Source organism: Martes martes, assembly GCF_963455335.1.
Source record: "Martes martes genome assembly, chromosome: 9".
In the NCBI taxonomy this organism is placed as follows: Eukaryota; Metazoa; Chordata; class Mammalia; order Carnivora; family Mustelidae; genus Martes; species Martes martes.
The window spans coordinates 16985939-17012738 of NC_137896.1; the positions used below are offsets into that span (position 1 = coordinate 16985939).

The 26800-nt window shown below is 41.0% G+C and overlaps 1 protein-coding gene across 8 annotated transcripts in view; it reads left to right on the plus strand.

Moving 5' to 3' along the window:
• The window catches only part of PTPRT (protein tyrosine phosphatase receptor type T), a gene marked incomplete at both ends in the record, with an annotated part of 1058076 nt that overhangs the window by 821453 nt on the left and 209823 nt on the right, over window positions 1–26800 (plus strand). For all 8 annotated transcript variants that reach the window (XM_080814111.1, XM_080814118.1, XM_080814112.1 and 5 more), the window contains one exon: window positions 17409–17445. In XM_080814111.1, the coding sequence (XP_080670237.1) occupies window positions 17409–17445 (37 nt within the window). The remainder of the gene's footprint in view (window positions 1–17408; window positions 17446–26800) is intronic.

Here is a 26800-nt window from a genome sequence, read left to right on the forward strand (position 1 = left end):
ATTGTTGCTTTTCTGAATCACTGTTTTAGGTGTGACCTTTATATATAGCAGACAGTTGGGTCTTGCTTTATGAAACAGTTTGAAATCCCTTTCATTTTAATTATGTGAGTTAAAACCATTCACATTTGTTGACATGACTGGCATGTTTAATCTCAACTCTATCACCCATTCTTTATATCATTATTTATATGTGTTTTCCTTACTCTTTTGTGCTAAAATATCTTTTTTTTTCTTTATATATTTTATTTCAGGGTTTTTTTGGTATTTTTAAAATGTTTTATAATCATAGACTGCATAAAATTCTCTACCCCACATTATATATTTTCTCTACTATTTAATAGTCTTTGTAAATTACATTTTTTTTTAGATTTTTTTAAAATTTATTTTCAGCGTAACAGTATTCATTGTTTTTTCACCACACCCAGTGCTCCATGCAATCTGTGCCCTCCCTAACACCCATCACCTGGTTCCCCCAACCTCCCACCCCCCGCCCCTTCAAAACCCTCAGGTTGTTTTTCAGAGTCCGTAGTCTCCCATGGTTCACCTCTCCTTCCAATTTCCCTCAACTCCCTTCTCTTCTCCATCTACCCTTGTCCTGTATATTATTTGTTATGCTCCACAAATAAGTGAAACCATATGATACTTGACTCTCTCTGTTTGACTTATTTCACTCAGCATAATCTCTTCCAGTCCTGTCCATGTTGCTACAAAAGTTGGGTATTCGTCCTTTCTGATGGAGGCATAATACTCCATAGTGTATATGGACCACATCTTCCTTATCCATTCATCCGTTGAAGGGCATCTTGGTTCTTTCCACAGTTTGGCGACCGTGGCCATTGCTGCTATAAACACTGGGGTACAGATGGCCCTTCTTTTCACTACATCTGTATCTTTGGGGTAAATACCCAGTAGTGCAATTGCAGGGTCATAGGGAAGCTCTATTTTTAATTTCCTGAGGAATCTCCACACTGTTCTCCAAAGTGGCTGCACCAGTTTGCATTCCCACCAACAGTGAAAGAGGGTTCCCCTTTCTCCACATCCTCTCCAACACACGTTGTTTCCTGTCTTGCTAATTTTGGCCATTCTAACTGGTGTAAGGTGGTATCTCAATGTGGTTTTGATTTGAATCTCCCTGATGGCTAGTGATGATGAACATTTTTTCATGTGTCTGGTAGCCATTTGTATGTCTTCATTGGAGAAGTGTCTGTTCATATCTTCTGCCCATTTTTTAATATGATTGTCTGTTTTGTGTGTGTTGAGTTTGAGGAGTTCTTTATAGATCCTGGATATCAACCTTTTGTCTGTACTGTCATTTGCAAATATCTTCTCCCATTCCGTGGGTTGCCTCTTTGTTTTGTTGACTGTTTCTTTTGCTGTGCAGAAGCTTTTGATCTTGATGAAGTCCCAAAAGTTCATTTTCGCTTTTGTTTCCTTCGCCTTTGGAGACATATCTTGAAAGAAGTTGCTGTGGCTGATATCAAAGAGGTTACTGCCTATGTTCTCCTCGAGGATTCTGATGGATTCCTGTCTCATGTTGAGGTCTTTTATCCATTTCGAGTTTATCTTTGTGTACGGTGTAAGAGAATGGTCGAGTTTCATTCTTCTACATATGGCTGTCCAGTTTTCCCAGCACCATTTATTAAAGAGACTGTCTTTTTTCCACTGGATATTTTTTCCCGTTTTGTTGAAGATTATTTGACCATAGAGTTGAGGGTCCATATCTGGGCTCTCTACTCTGTTCCACTGGTCCATGTGTCTGTTTTTATTCTAGTACCATGCTGTCTTGGTGATCACAGCTTTGTAGTAAAGCTTGAAATCAGGTAACGTGATGCCGCCAGTTTTATTTTTGTTTTTCAACATTTCCTTAGCAATTCGGGGTCTCTTCTGATTCCATACAAATTTTAGGATTATTTGCTCCAGCTCTTTGAAAAGTACTGGTGGAATTTTGATCGGAATGGCATTAAAAGTATAGATTGCTCTGGGCAGTATAGACATTTTAACGATGTTTATTCTTCCGATCCAAGAGCATGGAATGGTCTTCCATCTTTTTGTGTCTTCTTCAATTTCTTTTAGGAATGTTCTGTAGTTCCTCGTGTACAGATCTTTAACCTCTTTGGTTAGGTTTATTCCGAGGTATCTTATGTTTCTTGGTGCTATAGTAAATGGAATCGATTCTCTAATTTGCCTTTCTGTATTTTCATTATTAGTCTATAAGAAAGCCACTGATTTCTGGACATTGACTTTGTATCCTGCCACATTACTGAATTGCTGTATGAGTTCTAGTAGTTTGGGGGTGGAGTCTTTCGGGTTTTCCATATAAAGAATCATGTCATCTGCGAAGAGAGAGAGTTTGACTTCTTCCTTGCCAATTTGGATACCTTTTATTTCTCTTTGTTGTCTGATTGCTGTTGCTAGGACTTCCAATACTATGTTGAACAAGAGTGGTGAGAGTGGGCATCCTTGTCGTGTTCCTGATCCTAACGGGAAGGCTGCAAGCTTTTTCCCATTGAGGATGATATTTGCTGTGGGTCTTTCATAGATAGATTTAATGAAGTTCAGGAATGTTCCCCCTATCCCTATACTTTGAAGCGTTTTAATCAGGAACGGATGCTGGATTTTGTCAAAAGCTTTTTCTGCATCAACTGAAAGGATCATGTGGTTCTTCTCTCTTCTCTTATTGATTTGTTCTATCACATTGATTGATTTGCGAATGTTGAACCATCCTTGTAACCCAGGGATGAATCCCACCTGGTCATGGTGGATAATCTTTTTAATGTGCTGTTGGATCCTGTTTGCTAGGATCTTGTTGAGAATCTTGGCATCCATATTCATCAGTGATATTGGTCTGAAATTCTCCTTTTTGGTAGGGTCTTTGCCTGGTTTGGGGATCAGGGTAATGCTGGCTTCATAAAAAGAGTCTGGAAGTTTTCCTTCTGCTTCAATTTTTTGAAACAGCTTCAGGAGAATAGGTGTTATTTCTTCTTTGAAAGTTTGAGAGAATTCCCCAGGGAATCCGTCGGGTCCTGGGCTCTTGTTTTTTGGGAGGTTTTTGATCACTGCTTCAATCTCGTTACTAGATATCGGTCTATTCAAGTTGTCAATTTCTTCCTGGTTCAATTTTGGGAGTTTATAGTTTTCCAGGAATGCATCCATTTCATCTAGGTTGCTTAGCTTATTGGCATATAACTGTTGATAATAACTTCTGATGATTGTTTCTACTTCTTCCTTGGTGTTAGTTGTGATCTCTCCCTTTTCATTCATAATTTTATGAATTTGGGCTTTCTCTCTTTTCTTTTGGATTAGTGTGGCCAATGGTTTATCGATCTTATTGATTCTTTCAAAAAACCAGCTTCTAGTTTCATTGATACGTTCTACTGTATCTCTGGTTTCTACCTCATTGATCTCTGCTCTAATCTTGATTATTTCCCTTCTTACGTGTGGGGTTGGTAAAATATCTTTTGATATTCAGAAAGATTTGGACTTCTTTTCTGGTAGTTATCATTGTAATCCTTCAGTCCTCTTTTTGTAGCTAACCTTTACTGTCTGGTTTGTCAACATTTCTTCCCAGAATTATTAAGGTATAATCAACAAATAAAAGTGGTATACATTTAAGATGTACAGTGTGATATTTTGAGACACATGTACATTGTGAAATGATTACCACAGTCGTGCTAACTAACATACGCATCACCTCACATTGTGCATGGTGAGAAAATTTAAGATCTACTCTCTAAGCAAGTTTCAAGTATAAAATACAGTATTATACAGATCTCCAAAACTTAGGAATCCTGCATAACTCTTGTACCAGCATCTTCCCTGCTTTCCAGCCCCTTACAAACACCATTCCTCCTTCTGCTTTTACGACTTCAGTTTTTTGTGTTTTTTTTTTTTTTTTAAATTCCACATATAAGTGAGATCACACAGTATATGTTTTCCTCTGTCTGGCTTATTTCACTTTGCATAATGTCCTCCAGGTTCATCCATGTTGTTGCAAGTGGCAGGATGTCTGTCTTTTTTAAGGCTCAATAATAGTACAGACTCCTATATATACCACATTTTTCTTTTCCCTACTCCTAATGTCCCTCAAACTATTTAGCCATGCTTATCTCCTTAGCGTTCTGGTTGGGACAAGAAAAGAGTGGGCCTCTTGGGAAGCATTTTGCCAACTGAGGAAGCCAGGCATTCACTGTGCTCTCATATAGCCCCAGGAGAGAAATCATGGGCTGATGGGGTCTCTCTTGGCATTGGGCTGTGCCACTCTGGGGGACAGGTGACGTGAATAAAGTGAAACTGCTCCTCTTACCCTCTTCATTGCATTTGTTCTCAGACTTTCTGCTCTGGTAGGGTACTGGGACCCCTCTGCTGGACTTCTGAGCTCCCACGAAGGTACTCCAGAGGTATTCTTCTCCATGTGTAGTTGTCAAAATTGTATTTCTGTAGGAGGATGAGTACTGGAAATTCTTATTCTGCCATCTTGTAGACATCACTGGCTTGTAAGTTTTTGATGGATCCATTGACTTTCACCTAGTTCCTGTAGGACAAATAATGAGTTTATCCTACTCTCCTCTTTCTCTGTTTTTTCTCTTTTTAACTTTTTCTTGCATTACTTCTGCACTGTCAGAAAATATAACACTGCTGTGTTATATCTAGGTAGGGACCTTGTTTTAGTCTTAGATTTACAGTTAAATATATATCACTCCTTTTGCTGAAATTTCTTCAGTCAACTCTTTGTTGAGTGACACTTATCCTCTGATAAATACCTCAAGAAAGACTCATGAGTATTCATTGGTATTCATTGAGTTATTGAATGTTGAAAGTTATTTTTTCTATAGCTTTGAAATTCAAAACATGCCTGCCTAGTTATAAAATCCTTGGTTCATAATTTCTTTGAGTTTCTTGAAAATGCTGCCCCATATTTCCTTGCCTTGTATGTTGCTTTGGAGATATCTCACGACATCTCTTGCCCTTGTGAATTATTTGATTTCTTTGCCTGGAGTCCTTGAGGACTTTTTTCTTTTTTTAAGTTGAATTGTTTTATTAGGATCTTGGAATAGATCTTTCAGGTCTTTGAGTCCTTTCAATATGTAGGCTCAGGTTATCTTTTTTTTTTTTTTTTTAAGGGAGAATTCCTGGGTAGGCCTGATTTAATCAGGTGAAGGTTTTTTAATTTTAATTTTAATTTTTTAAGGTTTTATTTATTTATTTGAGAGAGAGACAGTGAGAGAGAGCATGAGAGGGGAGAAGGTCAGAGGGAGCAGACTCCCCATGGAGCAGGAATCCTGATGCGGGACTTGATCCCAGGACTCTGGGATTACGACCTGAGCTGAAGGCAGTCGCTTAACCACCTGAGCCACCTAGGCACCCTCAGGTTATCTTTTAATTCCAGAAATTTTCCTTGGATTATTGTTCTAAATCATTGCCTATCAAATTGTTCAATCTGTCTTCTCAGGGATTTCAAGTATACATATATTAGATCCTCTTTGTCTTCTCTTTAAGTCACCCTTTCACTGACCCTGGCTGTTTTATTTATTTCATTTTCTATCTTTTGTTTTTCCCTTTCTTCAGTGCCCCTTTTAAAATTTTACTTTGGACACCTTATTATTTAAACTTCATTTCTGAAGTACTTTGGCCTTTTTCCTTTTTTTCCTGAGTTCAATCAACTCTCTCTTTTTGTGCTGATTTTTTTAGACACTTCAGTTTCTAATCTTTGCATTTCTAATTCAAAGTTGTTTGAGGAAATTTAATTCAATTTGGGGTGTTGTTTATCATTTTCTTCTGGAGTGCAATTGTTTTTGTTTTGTTTAGGGGATGGATTTTCATCACTTAGGATATTTTGATTTTTATTTTCCATTTTCTTTTTTTAAGATTTATTTATTTGATAGAGAGAGCACAGCAGGGGGAGCAGCAGGTAGAAGGATAGGGAAAAGCAGGCTCCCCACTGAGCAGGAAGCCCAATGCAGGGCTCACACCCAGGACCCTGAAATTTTGATCTAAGCTGAAGCCAGACACTTAATCAATTGAGCCACCCAAACACCCCTCCATTTTCTTCATATAGTAGTTGTATTTGGCTCCTTTCTTTTATTCATATTGTAGATTTAAGGTGGCTTATAATATTTCTAGTTTAAAAACAGTATTCTGATGTAGTAGTGAAGTCCAGTTTTTTAATGGATAATTAAGTTTTGTTGATAACTAAGTTTAAGTTTTTGATAGGGGATGGGTACTTGCATATTCTTGGACTCATTGTTGCTGCTGTGGTTCTCTTTTGACTTATGGGATCTTAAAATTCCTTCTGCCTCTTTTCCTTTTTCTCATCTAATCTCCCAAGGGCACTTTTCCCTTCTTTTTACCTTATTTTCCCCCGTAAGTGATACCTATTTAAGGTTTCCCCTTGAATTAGTATGCCTTCAAGTCTTCTCTGTCTATTCATTGTCTTAAGCTACCAGCATTTCCACACATTTTCAGATTTTTCCTACATGTGAACTCATTCTTACTAATGATCATTTTATTTTTTTATAATGTTATGTTAGTCACAATACAGTACATCATTAGCTTTTGATGTAGTGTTCCATGATTCATTGTTTGTGTGTAATACACAGTGCTCCATGCAATACATGCCCTCCTTAATACCCATCACTAGGCTGATACATGCCCCCAGCCCCTTCCACTCTAAAACCATTTCAGATCAATATTACACCTTCTGCTGGCTTACATCTCTTCTCTCTCAAGTTGCTTTCCTGTATGGACCTTGCTGTCCACAAAACCTTGTGCTGAAAACCTTAGAAATATTTCATTCAGTTGTGGTTTTTGTTTGTTTATTTGTTTGTTTGTTTTTTACTAACAGAGATTATGAAGTTTTGAGGATTCGCTGTATTTTAATTATGCTAAGGTTGTGTACTTTGTGGATTTTTAGAAGAGAGTCAAGGAGAATTGGGGTGCAGAGAGATTAGATTGAGGACCCAGTAGGTGTCTGTACCAGAAGCCGATACAGAGTCATAAGCATTGGGTGGGGTGAGGTAGTGGGAAGTCTCTAAGGTCAGGCAGAGCCAAAATATGCCTTCCTAGGGTGGGGGAGGTTGAAACAGGTCTCTGCAGCCACTCTTTTGGCCATCACCATCTCTAGGCTAGACTACACCACTATCCTCTTCCTACTGACTAGTTTTTCCTATACCATAAGTCTGTTCTCTATGTAACAGTCTCTACGTTTTAAAAAATGTAAATCTGGAAACTTTATTGTTCCTGTTCATAACTCTTTGATTGTTTCTTGTTGTTCGTAACATATAGACTGAAACTCTACAGTCTAAAAGGCTCTACCAGGCTTCTGTCTCTAGCTTAATCTCATATCATTCTTCAGATTCTTCATTATGATGTAACCTTCCAGACTTCTTTACACCTTCAACTACACCATGCATTTTCTCACTTCGGGGTCTTTGCATGTCTGTTCCTGAGCCCAGGACACACTGTTTTTGACACTTCTTATAATTACCTCCTACTGATCTTCCAGGTCACAGGTTAAATGGTCTTTGCTCAAGGCAATGTATTATCTTCCTTCCCATCCACACTTCATGTCATCTTGATACACATACATAGAACTAAGTACTTCCTCCTCACAGTAGGTTTATTACAACTTGTTATTAGATACTTATTTGTGAGAATAGTTACCTAATGTTTGTCGCAAACATTTGAAAATAATGTGTACATGCTCCATGAGGACATGGACTATGTTTGTTTTGCCCATGCTATAATTCTGTAATACTGTAATACCAGCACAATGCCTGGCATATAGTGATCATTCAGTAATCATCAATATAATTAGTAAGGGTCATATCAACAAATATATGATGTTTGGTTGACCAGATGAATAAAGGGTTAAGTGGGCTGTTGGAGCCCCAGCCAAGACTTGGAGGAATATTAAAGGAGGAGCCAAAGCAACTCAGCAAACTAAACTATGGTGTCAGGACTAACTTTCATCATATTTACAAGGGTGACTCAATCTTAGAGAAGACAAAGGCATGAGTTAGGGTAACTGGGGAAATTATTTGAAAACTGGGGTCAGGCCTAATTCCCCAACCTATTACCTAGAGCAGTCTAATGGGGCAATAGAATAAAAATTATATGCACTACCCAGTTAACTATGACTTCTTGGTCAGGGTGGTAGTATAACTTAACCTAAGCCCATCTGGATAGTAAGTAACAATTACAGAACTATTTGATGCCTTGGACACTATGCTGCTAGTCTCTGAGTTAGAGAGATACCCTTTAATTTCTTAGGTAGTGAAGGCTGGCTGGCTGGCTGGCTGGCTGGATCAGACTTGATCTAGTCTTGAAATGGAGACCATGAGTAGGTAAGTAGGTGTAGACATATGGCATTCTGGGAAATAAGGTAGATGAAAGTCCCCCCCCCCCCAGGGTGTTGTCTTATTTTTAGTAAGCTATGTGTTGTGGGGAGGGGTATGATGATATGGAGTGGTGTCAAGAGAACAGAGTACTGAAAGAGCAGGAGGACTGCCAGTAGCTGAAACCAGACCTCACATTTTGCGAACTTGAAGCAAACTTAGAATACTCTGCCCACTGTAGCAAATTGCCTTCTCTACCCTTTTCTCTCTTGTTTCATTGATAGGAAAACTGAGCAATAGAAAGTGGTGGTGACTTGCTCAATGTTGCCCAGTACTGGCAGAGCTTGAGTAGGACTAGATCTCAACAGAATCACAAAAGTTTAGGGAATTATATTCTGCCCCAATGTGGTACATATCTGTGTCCAGATAAACAAATATCAAGTGGGAAGTGGGATTTGAGTGAAGTTAGGATGGGGAAATGAAATTATTGTACTGTCCCAGGATATATTACAGACGTAGAAGTAGGATATAATAATGGAGATAGAAAACATATCAAATGTTTCTCCTTTTCCGAAAGCTTTATATAATCATTTCCTGTTTATTGAACTGATTGGGGACTTTGGGTATATGTGCACTGGCCAGACTTCCCATATGTTGGGATGCAGCATATCTAGCACATTCCTGACTTGCTAACAGTTCAGTCATGCAGAAGGTCAACAGAGTGACTTAGGACTTTGTTATTTTGTATCTAATTCTAACCAACAAAGACAAATTGGCTATGGAATTAAAGGTGTCACGAGCTTGGGAGAAAGCAGACGTGTCAACATCATGTTTGTGAGAGGCAGGGAGAGTTAACCATAATGAGACATGCACTCCAGATTATAGAAAACAGCTTTTAATGAATATGGGGTGGAGGAGGGTGTGTTGGAAATGGCCCACAGTCATGAATGCAATTGTGGAATGGAAGATGATTCTCAGAATTAGAAAGTTCTTACAAATGACCCAATGAGGGACAGAAGGCAGTAGAACAAACCATTGCAGCTACCCAGATTCCCTTTAATGTAACACATTTTAAAGAGAACATTCCTGGGTCACCAGGGTGGCACAGTTAAGCATCTGACTCTTGCTTTTGGCTCAGATCTGATCTCATGGTCATGAGATCAAGCCCTGCGTCAGACTGCGGCATGGAGTCTGCTTGTGTTTCTCTCTCCCTCTTCCTCTGCCTCCCCCACTATACATGTCCTCTCTCTCTCTTTCTCTCTCTCTAAATAAAATAAATCTTCTAAAAAAGAGAGAGAGGGAGAGAGAACACTATTACAGAAGGCAGGTTAATGTAGAGGCACCTGGGTGGCTCAGTCAGTTGGGCATTTGACTCTTGGTTTTGGCACAGGTTGTGATCTCAGGCTCTTGGGATCGAGCCCCATGTCAGGCTCCATGCTCAGCAGGGAGTCTGCTTGTCCCTCTCCCTCTGCTCACCAACCACCCCCCTCTCCCGCCCCGCAACTCACTCTCTCTCTCTCTTGAATAAATAAATAAAACCTTAAAACGGAAGGCAGGTTAGTATTCACCATCGCAGGGATGAAGTGACCCAGAGAGGGCAGGAAGTTACTTCTAAAGTGCTGGTAATGTTTGACATTTTGATCTGGGGTACTGGTCATAGGTGGGTGCTACTTTGTGAAAAATTTGGCAAACTTTAGTTAAGGTTAGTAGACTTGTCTCTATGTATGTTGCACTTCAAATGAACCATGTAACAGTTCTTATGGTTCAGTATATTTCCTTCACAAATTATTTTATTATTTTTTTACTTATATTTTGAATTTTATGTATTTTTTTCATTGTTCCAAGATTCATCATCACTCTGATGGAGGCTTAATACTCCATTGTATATATGGACAATATATTCTTTATCCATTTGTCAGTTGAAAGGCATCTTGGCTCTTTCCACAGTTTGGCGACTGTGGTCATTGCTGGTATGAACATTGGGGTACAGATGGCCTTTCTTTCACTACATCTGTATCTTTGGGGTAAATACCCGGTAGTGCAATTGCTGGGTCATAGGGTAGCTCTATTTTTAATTTCTTAAGGGAACTCCACACTGTTTTCCAAAGTGGCTACACCAATTTGTATTCCTACCAACAGTGTAAGAGGGTTCCCCTTTCTCCACATCCTGTCCAACACTTGTTGTTTACTGTGTTGTTAATTTTGGCCATTCTAACTAGTGTAAGGTAGTTTCTCAGCATGGTTTGATTTGAATCTCCCTGATGGCTAATGATGATAAACATTTTTTCATGTGTCTGTTAGCCATTTGTTTGTCTTCTTTGGAGAAGTGTCTGTTCATGTCTTTTGCCCATTTTTTGATGTGATTATCTGTTTTGTGTGTGTTGAGTTTGAGGAGTTCTTTATAGATTTTGGATATCAGCCCTTTGTACAGCCCTTATCTGTAGTGTCATTTGCAAATATCTTCTCCCATTCCATGGGTTGTCTCTTGTTTTGTTGACTGTTTCCTTTGCTGTGCAGAAGCTTTTTTATCTTGATGAAGTCCCAAAAGTTCGTTTTTGCTTTTGTTTCCTTTGCCTTTGGAGATGTGTCTTGAAAGAAGTTGCTGTGGGTGATGTCAAAGAGGTTACTGCCTATGTTCTCCTCAGGATTTTGATGGATTCCTGTCTCACATTGAGGTCTTTCATTCATTTTGAGTTTATCTTTGTGCATGGTATAAGAGAATGGTCAAGTTTCATTCTTCTATGTAACTATCCAATTTTCCCAGCACCATTTATTGAAGAGACTGTCTTTTTTCCACTGGATATTTTTTCCTGCTTTGTCAAAGATTATTTGACCATAGAGTTGAGGGTCCATAGCTGGGCTCTCTACTCTGTTCCATTGGTCTATGTGTCTGTTTTTGTGCCAGTACCATGCTGTCTTGGTGATCATAGCTTTGTAATAAAGCTTGAAATTAGGCAATGTGATGCCCCCAGCTCTGTTTTTCTTCTTCAACATTTCCTTAGCAATTTGGGGTCTTTTCTGATTCCGTACAAATTTTAGGATTGTTTGTTCCAGCAGTTTGAAAAATGCCGCTGGTATTTTGATCAGGATGGCATTGAAAGTATAGATTGCTCTGGGCAGCACAGACATTTTAACAATGTTTATTCTTCTGACCCATGAGCATGGAATGTTTTTCCATCTTTTTGTGTCATCTTCAGTTTCTTTCATGAGCGTTCTGTAGTTCCTCAGATATAGATTCTTTACCTCTTGGTTAGGTTTATTCCAAGGTATCTTATGTTTTTTGGTGCTTTCGTAAATGGAATCGATTCTCTAATTGTCCTTTCTGCAGTTTTGCTGTTAGTGTATAAGAAAGCAACTGATTTCTGTGCGTTGATTTCGTATCTGGCCACATCAGTGAAGTGCTGTATGAGTTCCAGTAATGTGGAGGTGGAGTCTTTTGTGTTTTCCACTTAAAGGATCATGTCATCTGCAAAGAGGGAGAGTTTGACTTCTTTGCCAATTCGAATGCCTTTTATTTCTTTTTGTTGTCTGATTGCTGTTGCTAGGACTTCTAGTATTATGTTGAACAACAGTGGCATGAATGGTCATCCTTGTCATGTTCTGATCTCAGTGGGAAGGCTCTCAGTTTATCCCCATTAAGAATGATATTCTTTGTGGGTTTTTCATAGGTGGATTATGAAGTTGAGGAATGTTCTCTCTGTCCCTATACTTAGAAGAGTTTTAATCAGGAAAGGATGCTGTATTTTGTCAAATGCTTTTTCTGCATCAATTGAGAGGACCATATGGTTCTTCTCTCTTCTCTTATTGATTTGTTCTATCACACTGATTGATTTGTGAATGTTGAACCACCCTTTCATCCCAGGGATGAATCCCACCTGGTCATGGTAGATAATCTTTTTAATGTACTGTTGCATCCTATTAGCTAGAACTTGTTGAGAATCTTGGCATCCATATTCATCAGGGATATTAGTATGAAATTCTCCTTTTTGTGGAACTTTCTCCAGAACAGACCACATACTGGGTCACAAATCAGGTCTCAACCTATTCTAAAAGATTGAGGTCATTCCCTGCATATTCTCAGACCACAATGCTTTGAAACTGGAACTCAATCACAAGCAAAAGTTTGGAAGGAATTCAAACACTTGGAAGCTAAAGACCATCCTGCTTAAAAATGTTTGGTTCAGGGGCACCTGGGTGGCTCAGTGGGTTAGAGCCTCTACCTTCGGCTCAGGTCATGATCCCAGGGTCCTGGGATCGATCCCCACATCGGGCTCTCTGCTCCGTGGAGAGCCTGCTTTCTCCTCTCTCTCTGCCTGCCTCTCTGCCTACTTGTGATCTCTGTCTGTCAAATAAATAAATAAAATCTTTAAAAAAAAAAGTTTGGTTCAACCAAGAAATTAAAGAAGAACTTAAACAATTCATGGAAACCAATGAGAATGTAGACACATTGGTCCAAAACCTATGGGATACAGCAAAGGTGGTCCTAGGGGGGAAATACATAGCCATTCAAGCCTCGCTCAAAAAAATTGAAAAATACTGAATACACAAACTCTCTTTACACCTTATTTTTATTTTTATTTATTTATTTATTTTTTAAAGATTTTATTTATTTATTTGACAGACAGAGATCATAAGCAGGCAGAGAGACAGGCAGAGGGGGAGGGGGAAGCAGGCTCCCTGCTGAGCAGAGAGCCCAATGCAGGGCTCGATCCCAGGACCCTGAGATCATGACCTGAGCCAAAGGCAGGAGCTTAACCCACTGAGCCACCCAGGCGCCCCTATTTTTATATTTTTAATATAATTTTTCCTTCTTTCTGTCTTCTGGATATCCTCCTTAAAAAACAACAACTTTTTTTTGAAATATAGTTTACTTGAAATATCATATGAACACCTAAATGAATACTTCATAAATTTGAATCATACTGTGTGATATTCTTTTAATATTTCTACATTTTCCAGTTGTTTAATAAGGTAATTGTTTATTTTTTAAAAAGAGCACTTTCAGCATTAAAAAAAAAAAGAAAGAGGGAAACACTTGTCCTAAAAAACAAGTTATGTCAACTCAACCTTCTTTCTTTGAGAGAGTTCTTAGACTGGTAGAGTGGGGAAATGCAGTAGACAGAGTCTGAGTACCTGAAGTGAGTTTGACCCTATTCTCAAGCTCTTTTGGTGGGAAAACACAGCAGGAGGATCCAACTGCATAAGCAGTTGAGGAAATGAGTAGTTAGATAACCAACAAAAAATTCTGATGAGCAATGAATGCCAACCTGGAACGCGGATTCTAGTACATGTCACAAATCTTCATCAATGGTATTTTCCAGGTTACCACTTATATTAATAAGATTTATCACATATATTAATAAGATTTGGATAAAATTATAGAAAAATGTTTTCAAAAACTTATATATGGTGGAGAATATGATGACAAGCTGTAGCAACCAGATCAAAGAATATCGAAGTCAATAGGGGAAATCAGTATATGACTCTGTACTTGTATTTGAGCAATACAACCACATTTATATATGTGGAAACAGGCAGATTTCTTTCCTTCTCTCTTTCTTTCCTTTTCTTTCTTTCTTTTTTTTTTTTTTTTTTTGGTTGGGAGAAGGTTGACGGCACATTCATCTTGATCAGTGAAAAACTGAGATATTGAGATATTGGCATATTGGCTGTGTTAATAGAAGCCCAGTATAACTAAGGAAAATAGAAAATAGTGATAATCTAAGTAATCGTATATTGACAAGACCACATGTAAACTGCTGCTTCCTATACTAGTTCCATCTCAGTAAGAGGGATAAAAGTGCAGGATGTCCCAGGATGAGTAGCAATATTGGTTCAAAGGACTTGAACTCTTATCATCTGAGGAATTGTTGAAGAGCATTAATGGACACGAGAACCATTTTTGGATATCCAGACATCTTTTGTACATAAGCAAGGGAAGACTTTCTGTGGTGTGAAGAATAGAATCAAGACCACTGGGGAGTCATACTTAAAGTGACATTTTCTAACATTCAGAGGTGTGCCTAGAGAAAATAGACTCTGCTGTAGACATTACCATTTCTTCTCTACTTCTAGGTGTATGGAAGACTCCATTTCCCCACCTCACTTAAGTTAGGGATGGCCATATGACTTGAGTCAAGTAAGTGTAGCTTCTTGATACAGAGTCAAGTAAGTGTAGCTTCTGATACAAAACATTTGCTTGTGAGTGCCCAACTCCAGCATTCTTTGCTTCTGTCTCAGTGAACCATGAAGCCTTGTGTTAAAATGGAGGTAGACATGAACAAACATTTCTCCAAAGAAGACATACAAATGGCTAACAGACATGTGAAAAAATACTCAATATCACCAGCATCAGGGAAACACAAATCAAAACCACAATGAGATCACACCAGTCAGAATGGCTAAAATTAACAATTCAGGAAACAACAGATGTTGTTGATCATGCAGAGAAAGGGGAGCCCTCTTACACTCTTGATGGGAATAAAAACTGGTGCAACTACTCTGGAAAATAGTATGGAGGTTTCTCAAAAAGTTAAAAATAGAAATATCCTGTAACCCAGCAATTGCACTACTAGGTATTTATCCAAAGGATACAAAAATACAGATTCAAAGGGGTACATGCACCCCAATGTTTATAGCAGCAATGTCCATAAGTAGCCAAACTATGGAAAGAGTCCAGATATCCATTGACAGATGAATGGATAAGGAAGATGTGACACACACACACACATATATACATACATATAATGGAATTTTACTCAGCCATCAAAAAGAATGAAATCTTGCCATTTGCAATGATGTGGATGGAACTAAGGGGTATTCTGCTAAGTGAAGTAAGTCAGCCAGAGAAAGACAAATACCATATGATTTCACTCATGTGGAATTTAAGAAACACAACAGATGAACAGAGAGGAAGGAAAGGAGAAATAAAATAAGATAAAAACCGTAAGAGACTTTTAACTATAGGAAACAAATTGAGGGTTGCTGGAGCGGAAATGGGGTGGGGAAGGGGTAATTGGATGATGGGCATTAAGGAACACTTGATGTAATGAGCACTGGGTGTTTCTGCAACTGATGAATCACTAAATTCTATCCCTAAAACTAATAATATACTGTATGTTAACTAAATTGAATTTAAATAGAGGTACCAGCCTTGGTCTCTGAGTGATTACAGTGATTACAGTTATCTCCCAAACACCACCACTATCCCACTTCAGACCCAGTCATGCACCTATACTGGACCTGTTAGTTTGAGTGGGAAATACACCTTTACTGTTTTTAGTTGCTGAAGTTCATGGGTTTTATACTTCTGCATAACCCTGGTGCAATATTGTGATTTCTTAGAAATAAATTTTTAGTCATTTAGATGACCAAAAGTATATTTCTCATGTGTATTTGGTCTTTATCCATGGTTTCTGGCTCACAGCTTCCTAAACCCTTGGAATTTCCTAAGTGTCAGTGGCCCTAAAGGTGTCTTTTGCTATGTTAATGAGGGTGACTTTTGGACCCCACCTAAGGAAGAAGCTGGTTGCGAAGAGATCAGCTCCTAATTAGAGGGTTGGAACATTTAATCCCACAGTCCCACAGTCTCACCCAACCCCCAGCCTCTGGGGAGAGGTGAAGGGCTAGAGGTCGAATCAGCCAATAGCCCATGACTTAGTCAATAATGGCTATGCACTGGAGCCTCCATAAAAATACGGAAGGACTGGGCTTAGAGAGCTTCTGGGGAGGTGGCCACATGGAGATTGGGGAGAGCAGCGCTTCTGGAAAAGGCATGGAGGTTCTGCACCCCTCCCCGTATGCCTCACCCTATGCATCTCTTCTATCTGGCTGTTCCTGAGTTACATCCTTTTACAATAAACTAGTGATCTGCTAACATGTTACTTTGAGTTCTGTGAGCTGCTCTAGAAACTGGAACCTCCAATCTGTAGCTGGGAGGTCAAAAGCACAGATAACAGCCTGAGGCTCATACCTGGCATCTGAAGTGGGGGGGTATGGGACAGTCCTATAGAACTGAACCCTTAACCTATGGAATCTGATGCCATCTCCAGGTAGACAGTGTCAGACCTGAGTTGAATTCTCAGATACCCTGCTGGTATCTGAGGATTGCTTGTGGTGGTGTGGAAGGGGAGGAACCCCCTCCACCACCACACACACACACAACAGAACTGGGCCCAGGAACCCTCATAGACCTGACTAACCCAAGTGCCTTTAAGATGCAGTGATTTCTTATGAGTAAGCAGTAGGAAAACACATATTTGATTCTTGAGACTCACACACTTGCATTTTTTGCCTTTTATTTTCATTGACACACTACATTGAGACTGTTGCTGGAGGTAGAGCTTAGTCAACTGGAATTTTCAACTGGTTCTAGGGCCTTCTAGGAGACCATCCCAATAAAGCTGGCTAAAATGATTCTCCTTCTAAGCACACTCTTCTGTAACTCAACTGCATGCCCCGTAACATCACAAGTTTATGGATTTTGTCCACTTGGGGAAGAGCCAACAATAATTAGATAGTTTACATAGCAAAGATTCAATTGCCACGTAAGCATTCACTCACAACATTATCCACGGAAACCGTGAGGTTCACCAAAGATCTGGGGACCAATGTGACTCTTTGAATATGAGCTTTGCAGTTTGATTCTTACACATTCTTATTGACTGAGCTATTGCCAAGTGTCTGATCAGTCTGTGCTGATAGATGCATTATTCTTTTATAGGTTCCCAAGGATGGTCCTGGTGCCATCTACTAACTCATGTCCCAGTATACCTACTTAGTGTCCTTGTTAAAGTTGTCCTGTGCTAGGCAATAGCAGCATCTGATATGTTTATAAGTGGTTCTGTCTGGAGAAGAAGCGTATGAGGTGATCAGAGCCAGGAAGTAAAAGGAACAAAGTAAGTACCTAGCCCGAAAAAAAATGAAGAAATAGAATTAAAAGGTGATTCCAATGGGAGAAGAAATGGCAAAGACAGATTTAAAATTATAATTAAAAACACGTATGTATATTTTTTCTTTACATAACAAATCAAACCTGCAACTAATTAACTGGAACCTCACTTTTGTTGTTCGCAGGAGACCAAGATCAACTGTGTTCGCCTGGCTACAAAAGGTATGTTGGCATGTCCTTGTCTGTCTTCAGCTGTTTAAGTATTTCTCCTTCTAACCATGGAGGGAAAGTTGAGCCAACAATTACTAAAAATAAAAAGAATTGTTATTTTCATTGGAATCATTTGCATCTAGGTATTAATATATACCCATAGTATATATTAATAACACTGTGCCTAAAGCCTAGTAAGAACTCAAAACATATTTGTTGAATCAGTGGGTGGATGGATGGATGGGTGGACGGACGGACAGGTGGACAGATGGATGGATGCATGGACTAGTACATTAATCAGTAGAGTGGTGAATATAAATTGACTCAAATGTTCTTCTGCTATATATTTTGGTTCTATTTGGGTCTGTTTATGTGTATATTTTTGAAGCATGTCTGTCAAACCTATCTTCTGAGTTTTGTACTTCTTTCCACTGGGTTTGGCTTTCACAAATGAGGTGATAGTGTTGGTGCCTTTAGTAATGAGAAAACAAACACTGCATTGTTATGTATATTTATCCCAATAGTTATTCCTAAAACTAAGGCAGCATTGTTCAGGCTCATCACTTTTTGTTTTTCTAATTATAATTGAATTGCCTGGCCCTTTCAATTGGTACATGCTTCTGTTTATTACTCTTTAAAAAAAAAATCAATGAACGGTTTGTTATCCTTTAACCTATTACAAGGTTGAATGGCTAGAAATCAGGTTTATCTTTTTGTTAGAGAATAGATATTTTTAACAACCATTCTCTCCATATAAACACACCAAAATTGAACAATTCTGTCGTTCCCTGCATTTATCGACAACCCATACAGTTACATAGGATGCTTCCTCAGAGATGACAGTTACAAACATAAGCAGACATATAATCATAGGTACAAACCATAAACAAAGATGATGACCCAAGTGTGTCTATACGTACATGAAGATATACACACATGCACACTCATTCAGAGGAAAATGCACACGTGTGGAGGAAGAGGAAGAGACGAGGGAGTGGGGAAAGAGAGATTGAGAAGGAGGAGAATAATTGGGGTTATTTGACAAAATATGCACAAAGGCCTATCTCTTGTGACTTTCATAACTTTGGAAAAAACCAGCTCAATCTGTAGGCAGAAGAGGGAAGAGGATATAGAAGGGAGAAGACGGAAGCACTAAGGACTCACCATGATAAGAACTCACTCTGATTTCACATAAGTCATGAGAGGCCGGTATGTCCCTCACTTGTTCGCTCTCAGGAACTCAGGCTACTGGACAGAAAGAGATAAAATACTCTTTGTGAGGCAAGGAGAATTGATGGCCTGCAAACAGAAGGGGCACAAATCACAGGCCTTGGCAGACTTTCCCACGGAAGAAAGCAGAGGATCCAGAAGGAAGAACATTATCAACAGGATGGCACTAGAGCTCCAGACTGCAAGCAGGACAGCTGAGTGTCTGTGGTGTCCTGCTTAAAGGGGCAGCCCGGCAAGGGAAGGAAACTCACGGGAGACCTCCCTCACCCACGGTGATGGTGCTCTGTGGCTCCCCTCCAGCTTTTGACCTCTAGACAAGGGAGAGGTTGATGCGATTGTTCTGCCTTCCGTGGGCCTGTGGGATTCGAGGCATACCCTCTGGACAAAACTCCCCGCTAAAGGGTAGTCAGTTAGATCGGATTTTCTAAATCAGGAACACATGGTTGGATGGGCAGTAGGTACCTACGGGGACTTTTTAAAAGAATAATTAAAACTCTACTGGTGATTTCAGGATTGAGGCCCACCATGCCGTACTTCTGCAGAGCTGCCTTGCTCCTTTGCAGGAGAATTACAGTGGTCTGTAAAGAACTAGAGCAGAAAGCTTGTACCTCTTTGTAGCATAAGAATTTCTCCTCCTGTCTGACCTTTAGGACACAGTCTTCCTTAGTGGAGTGTGTACTCATATAGTGGGAGTGTGTACTCACACCCATATGAGTGTGCACTCATGTGGATATGTGGAAAGATGGGAATAAGTGAATCAGGGTGAATGCCCAGCTAGCTGGCCAGGATAGTCAGAGGTAGATTCCAAGGACTGACACCCTCACTTTCCAGGCCCTCAAGGGCAGTCACTTCAGCCCCAAGAGACAGAGCTCTAGGAGCACCTGAAGTGGGACAGAGAGCTGGAGAATGCAGAGTGCCAGTCTTACAGACTCCAGGGCGTTAGCCCTCTCAGTACGACCTAGATAAGAGAATACCTGATGAAAAAAAGCCAAGAAAAAGCAAAGAAAAGGAGACCTCTAGTTGGTTGGTGTCTTCCCTGTGCTTTGAGTTAGCCTGGGAGCATCCAGGGTCGATTAAAGGCAAACCCTCTCTAAATCTGTGCACTGCTCGGGAGCACTCTGTATCAAGGATCTAAGGCCAGGAAGCCATATTCGACCCATCTCTTTCCTGAATCAAATTTCCCACTTTGTGAGTTTGCCAAAAACACTTTCCCTTTTCACAGGGGAAAATAAGATACTGGGAATCCCACAGGCACTGGCAGTGTACGATGTGGCTGTGGCATATTCCACTGGCCATCCAGCTCCATCCAAGTGCTTCCACCACCTTCCTGTCCTCATGGCATCTTCCTTGTGGGGCTGCAAGGGGGCATCCAGCCTCTGGAGTGTGATCGCATGTGCAAGCTTGAGGCCACCGCTCTGGTGATGAAGCAACTGGCTAGTGTGTTGTCTGTGACCCTGGTGATTCCAGATGGTGTCTGTAGTCATCTGTGTGAACTAGAGGGTTCACAGGCAGAATATAACAGTCCCCAACATTCAGGCAGGGTCATTCTGCCCTGACCCCAAGTGCAGCACCTCTTCTGCTAGATTCCACACCTGGATCCAGCATGGGGCTCTAACCCTTGTCTGTCTTTAACGTCCCTGATAGTCACCCAAACTCTAATGTAGTGCTGCCCAGTTTGGATGGTTGCAAAGCAAGGGACCTGGATTAGTTTTCTGTGGCTGCTGCTGTACCAAAAGTGCTACCAGCTGAGTGACTGAACAACAAAATTTCTTTTTTTTTTTTTTTAAGATTTTATTTATTTATTTAACAGGCAGAGATCTTAAGTAGGTGGAGAGGTATGCAGAGAGAGAGAGAGAGAGGAGGAAGCAGGCTCCCCGCTGAGCGGAGAACCCGATGCAGGGCTCAATCCCAGGATCCTGGGATCATGACCTGAGCCGAAGGCAGAGGCTTTAACCCACTGAGCCACCCAGGCGCCTCTGAACAACAAAATTTCTTATCACAGTTGTGGAGGCTAGGTTATCAGTAGGGTTGGTTCCTTTGAGAACTATGAGGAAAGGATCTGACCCATGCCTCTCCCCTAGCTGCTGGCCATCTTTGATGTTCCTTGGTTTTTCATAGCATTTTTTCATAGCATTCCCCCTGTGGACATCTTGTATCCAAGTTTTCCCTTTTTTATAGGGACTGATACTGTTAGGTTAGGAGCCTACCCTACTCTAGTTTAACCTCATCATAAGTTAACTAATTAATTTTATCTACAAACCCTATATTCTGAGATGTTCTGAATATAGGGTTTGTAGATGTTGCATTCTGAGACCCTGGAGGTTAGGATTTCAGTATATGAATTGGGGTATGGACATATAGTTCAACTCATAGCAGAACCCATACAGTTAGGGGTAGTGTCCATGTGGTTTCCCTTGGAGCCTCTGACTATTCTATATTCATGGTACAATCCCAATAGCTTTTAAGAATGTGCAAGGACCAGGAACTAGCCCTGTCAGGGGGCTCCTGGTGGTGAGCTGAGGTCTAGATTTGACTGCTGTTCCCTTGGGAAGCTCATTGGGGTTGTTTTGGGCAGAGGAGCTACAGGTTCTGTGGAAGGAGCCCTGGACAGAGGGTAAACACAGTGAACCATCCACACACGCCCAGTGGCTGGGTCTGTGACAGCTGGACCCCTCTCAGGCTCCATAGGGTGGTGAAGTATCAGGCCCTGATCCAGTCATGTTTCTGGGGTCTGAGCAGGGCCCACCTCCTGGGATAGGCACTACCACTGCTGATTGAGAGGATCTCTCATGAGGATGAGAGATCTCTTAGTCTTAACCATAAATTTTCCCATCACATTTTGCCATGGCAGGAAGTACCTGGCACATCACTGGTACTTGAAAAATGCCTGCTGAAATGAGTAAATGCATTTGAAGCCAGCATCTCACTGTAACAAGGGTCAGAGACCTTGAAAGTCTCACTTCATCTTCCTGAAACTCAGAGGCACCATATTTAAAGTTATGTCCATCTCTTCATTTACAGAACATTTTTTAACACACCGACTGCCAGTGGTTTGATGATAAACCTGCTCTTTGTAAAAGAAAACCTCTTATTTGTAGTCTCTGTTGATCTCAAGGATGTAAATATCCCCACCATGTTCAATGAAGTTACCGATGGTTTAACAACTGGCTTGCAAATAGCCAAGAATGTTTTATAGTTGGCTTTAGCAAGCTGGGACAAGCCAGCTCCAATACACGAAGACCTCTACCATCCAGTTAGTTAGAGGATCAGATGATACAATATGTGTACAAGTATTGTACTGCAAAGTGTTTTGGATAAAATTATTGTCAATGAATGTTATTTCCTTTGTATGGTTGGCTTGCTCAACATCTGTGAACGGGACACTTCAAAGGGAACTACAGTTTTTATGGTGAATCAGCAGACATGGTCCCAGTCCTCAAGGAGCTCACAGTCTAGTGTGGAAACAGACCTTACATGTATGATTTTAACAGATAATCATGAAGTTATGATTGTGATCAGACCTTCCAAAGAGAAGTGAAATGTACTGAATAGAGACTAAAATATCAATGGTGCCAAAGGCTCAGGCAGTAATGACAGATATGTTCCCAGGCCATCACCTGGGGCTCTGCTTCCTTGGGACTGGTATAGCATGGGAGACTTTGTGTCTCCCCGCTCATCATCACCCCTTCTCACCTAACACTGGGAATTGCACAGGACCAGGACCAAGGGTAGGATTTGGGAGACCAGCTGACTGAGCGCATCAGACTGTGAGAAGAGCCACACCCCTGGCCTGAAGTCCCTGTAAAGGCCCAAGGCCCCAGTATTTAGAGAGGATTTAGTGGGTATATTCACATATCACCAGGGGGCACTATTTATTTACAGAACCACAAATTGAAGGCACAGCTAAGGTACTATGGGGTGGGAATTTGGTATTTGCAAGTAAAGGAGATCAGAACAAACTGACCTCAAAAGCCTTGAAGACAGTCTTTTTCATTGGTGGGGGACTCACTGGCACTACCCCCAGATTCACATTCGTCTTTACTTTGTTCCTCAGCCAAGGGTTGCCTGTGATTGACTTTGGCTGGAGGTTTAGAGGAATCTGAATGTAAGTTCAGCCATAGTGGGGAAGTGGAGTTTATCAATGAGCTGCTAAAGACAAATGGGACCTCTCTTAAGACAGATTCCCTAGAAGTAGAGCCTGAGGCAGGGATTTGGATGCTCTGGAAGGTATCAAGGGAGGGCTCTTGGAAGAAATCTGTAAATGAAAGAGGAAAGTGGGATAGGTGTAAGATGCTAAGCAAGAATCTATTCTCAGATAAATTAAAGCCTAGGCTAGATAGGGTAGGACATAAGCTTCTCCCAAGTTGTTCTGCCTTAAATGAGAAGATCAGAATTTCTGCCTCTCCCCCCATAACAATTAGTCGTTGGTACTCCCCTATTCCTTTCCCCTTCTCCCTCCCTTCCATCTCTCAGGTGGCTCTAGGGGGAATGGCAATGCTGAGTCCTGCACATGTATCAGGAGAAAGTCATAGGTGTAAGCCCTTAGTCTCAACACTCAGAGCAGCTGGGGGATGGTACACCAACCCCAAAAGGGAAGAGTGGCACCAGTGGCATCTACCCTGTGCTCTTCTTATACAGAGGATATGTTTCATTGTTGGGTTGAGGGATAGCAAAAAGATCATGGAATTGCCTCCAATTCAAGAGCTGAAGGAAAATTCTAAAAGCCCTCTGCTTGGCACGCTGTACTCTGGGAACTTGTTCAGAGCCATAGAGAGAAAACTTCAGCTAATGGGTAAAAAAAAATAAATAAAATTTTGGTTTAGAAACAGAGAACTATTATTTATTCTTTGAAGGGAGGGCAGTACAAAGACTACTTAACAATGAGGTTCCATTTGTATAGTTAAAACAGAAAATGCAAGACAGGGCAAGGAAGGGGAAGGTGCATGTAGACCCCTTAAACAATGTTTACCTTACATTTGGAAGAGGAGGGATGGGCTCAATTTAGGAACCAGGTTGGAGGTGTAAGCTGAGTCTGCTCAGAGGTGACCCTTGGGAAAATGGAGCACATAGAAGTTTGGGGTGGGGTACTTAGACTTCTGAGGTGCTGAGGCTCAAGGAGGAGGGGGCAACAGGCTTTCCTGTGGAAGATGATTATCCCATGTGGTGGAAGATGCCCCTGCTCCAGGCTGCACCTGCTGAAGGAGGCACCTGCGCATCTCAGCTCATGCCTTTCTGACTCAGAGTAGATCAAGGGGAAAATGGTTTCTGACCCAGAGGCTTAGTTGTAAAACCATACCAGTCAGTTTCTGTTCCAGAAACTGATGTCCAGCTCCACTTGCTGCGACAGGGAGCTTACTTCTGTCCCAGCCAGTTCCTTCCACTACGGGACCCTTCATTTGGACAGAGCTTCAATATCACGAGTCCATATTTGGCTCCTGATTCTCTCTGCCTGTGAGTCTTTAAGGCCACATAGATGCTATCTGCCTTTTCTTTTTCCAGAAAATAAAATTTGCTTTCTTTGACTTTGACTGCCTGCCCTGGTTAGGGTCAAGCTGTCTGCCCTCTCCCTCTTGGAACCTCTCTGGCCACGAACAGGCAGCAGCATTCCCATCTCTGGCACCAGCCATCAAGGGAACACAGCTGGCTCTGCAGACTCCCGCTGGGTGCGCCCGAGTGGCAGTTAGAAAAATCAGCTTTGATTTGATTTGCAAACTGAGCCTAGTCATTGAGACAAAATAAATCCGGAAACCCATAAAGCCATTTGCAGAGTTGCTTTGCAGAAGACAGCCACAGTTTTAATCTAGTAAACACTCTCTAACGATCCCATTAAAACAACCCCCTTGGAGTAGGTGCTGAAAGCTGAACTCCAGAATAATGAAGCATGAGATAAGGGGCCAATGTCACCAATAGTTCCATGCTGCCCTGTGGTAGTGATGGACTAAAACCATTGTCCCAACGGCAACAGGCAAGAGGCGTGGGCAATGGTCTTTTGTAAATGTAGCTTCTTTTTATAATGGCTAAGCCTGAGGTAGACCATTTCATCCAGCATTTTCTCTTCTCTCTTCATAATGAATTCTCACCCCTGCAGAGATTGGCAGGACAATAAATACCCATTCTTCAGTGAAATGCCCTCATTTTGCTGATACTAAGACTAGAGCCAAGAAGGGGAAATGATGTGTCCTCAGATTCCTTAACCCTAAGAATAACATGTTACAGGTGGTGTGAGAAGCCAAGCACGATGTAGGAATTATCTCCTTTCAGATAGGAAATGCCCACTGCCTGTCCTCCCTTCTTCTGTCAATCTAATTCTATATGGAAGGTTCTGTCTTATATGAAGCTTCTTTGAGAGGCTGCATGGAGTAATGGGGAATTAGAGTCACCTGGATTCAAATCCCATGTCCAAAGCTTAACTGTTTGACCTTGGATAAATCAAACCCCTATGAGTCTATCACACCCATTTTAGGCCAGAGGTCATTGACTCTTTCTCCCAGTTATTTGAGATAATGCACATAAAAGGTCAAGAATATAAGAGATGATAAGCATCTTGAGCTTCCCTCCTTCATTCTTCTGAACCTTCTCTGATAGGAGACCTAGAGGTCCAAGCCTCTCGTTGCTATTCTCTGAGGAAAAAAAGCCAAAGCCTGGACTCTAGTCATTTCCCCTACGATTCCACAAATCACATGTTTATCAGATGAACTCAGGCTAGATCCAAAGTGCAGAAACAGAGGCAAAGGAATGATGCCAACCTCAGCTCTTAGTCTTTAAGCTCTTCAACTATAGGTTATTGTGTTTAGATGAGATTCTAGCAATCCTATTTTTATTGACTGAGTGTAGCATTTTGCTCATGCACCTGTTAGCCTTTGACTGTAGCATTTTTTCTTTTCTCATCATCTACCCAGAAATTTCAGGAGGGATTCAGGACCACAGGATGCCCAAATCTAGCCATGGTAGCTGGAGTCAAGACCTCAGTGAAGGATCACTTAGGAAAGGTATACTGCAGTGAGTCCGTCTATTGGAAGACTCTTGGCTATTGTTCAGGCCTTAGAAATCCTACCAGATTTTTTAAAAAGATTTTATTTTTTTATTTGATAGAGAGAGATCACAAGTAGGCAGAGAGGCAGGCAGAGAGAGAGGGGAAGCAGGCTCCCTGCTGAACAGAGAGCCTGATGCGGGGCTTGATCCCAGGACCCTGAAATTATGATCTGAGCTGAAGGCAGAGGCTTAACCCACTGAGCCACCCAGGTGCCCAGAAATCCTACAGATTTTAAGAGGGGAAAGCCCAGGGTGTGTGCTTGGTGGTTAGGGTAGGGTAGTGCTGTTTCTCCCTATGCAAGCCCAATGAAGTGAATTTTCCGCAATGGAGGTTCTCAGAATTGCTTGCATGTGACAAGGTTGCCTTGACCCTTGGCCCCTTTTGTTCTCACCCAGTGCTCTCTATGCACTAAAATGCCAAAGGAGTAATGTGGCTTTTCCTGAAGGTTTATGACAAAATAGAAGAAGAGAATTACATCATAAGTAGACCAAAAGTAACCAAAAATGGCATTCAAATATCCCAACCCATTAATATTTTTCTTGCTACAACTACTGGTACAGCTCCTTAGTCTTCTTATATCCTTCTCCTATCTCTACTCTCTCGACTGTTCAAACTGCTCCCCCACACTGCCAACACACATACATACCTTTTCCACACCCCACTCAGGAAAACAAATCTGGTACAGTGGAGTCCAGGAAAACCAAAACCACAACCAACACTTGTCCTTCAAGCTTGTCCTTAGGAAGTCTCAATTCATCCCTGTGAAATAGAAATGAGAATTATCTACCCAAGACCTGAGACACCTGAGTTGACCTTTGCTCAAATATGATGCTGCAAAGCAATTACCTCTTACAAAGGGAATAGCAGGCTTTTAAAATCATGAGTCAAAGAAAGGGGGAAATCTGGGTAGGCTGAAGCCAAGGGCTAGAAATAGAAGAAGGTTCCATTAGAGCTTTCTCTGATGGGGTTTCATGTAGTGTTAAAGGAGTGGGGTGGTGAAGGGGGCTTAATGAAAATTAACCATCTACTGTGTACCAGTCACAGGCCTGTGTGTGCTGACATGAGTTGACAATGCAATGACAGAATTAAAACCTGGCATGTATT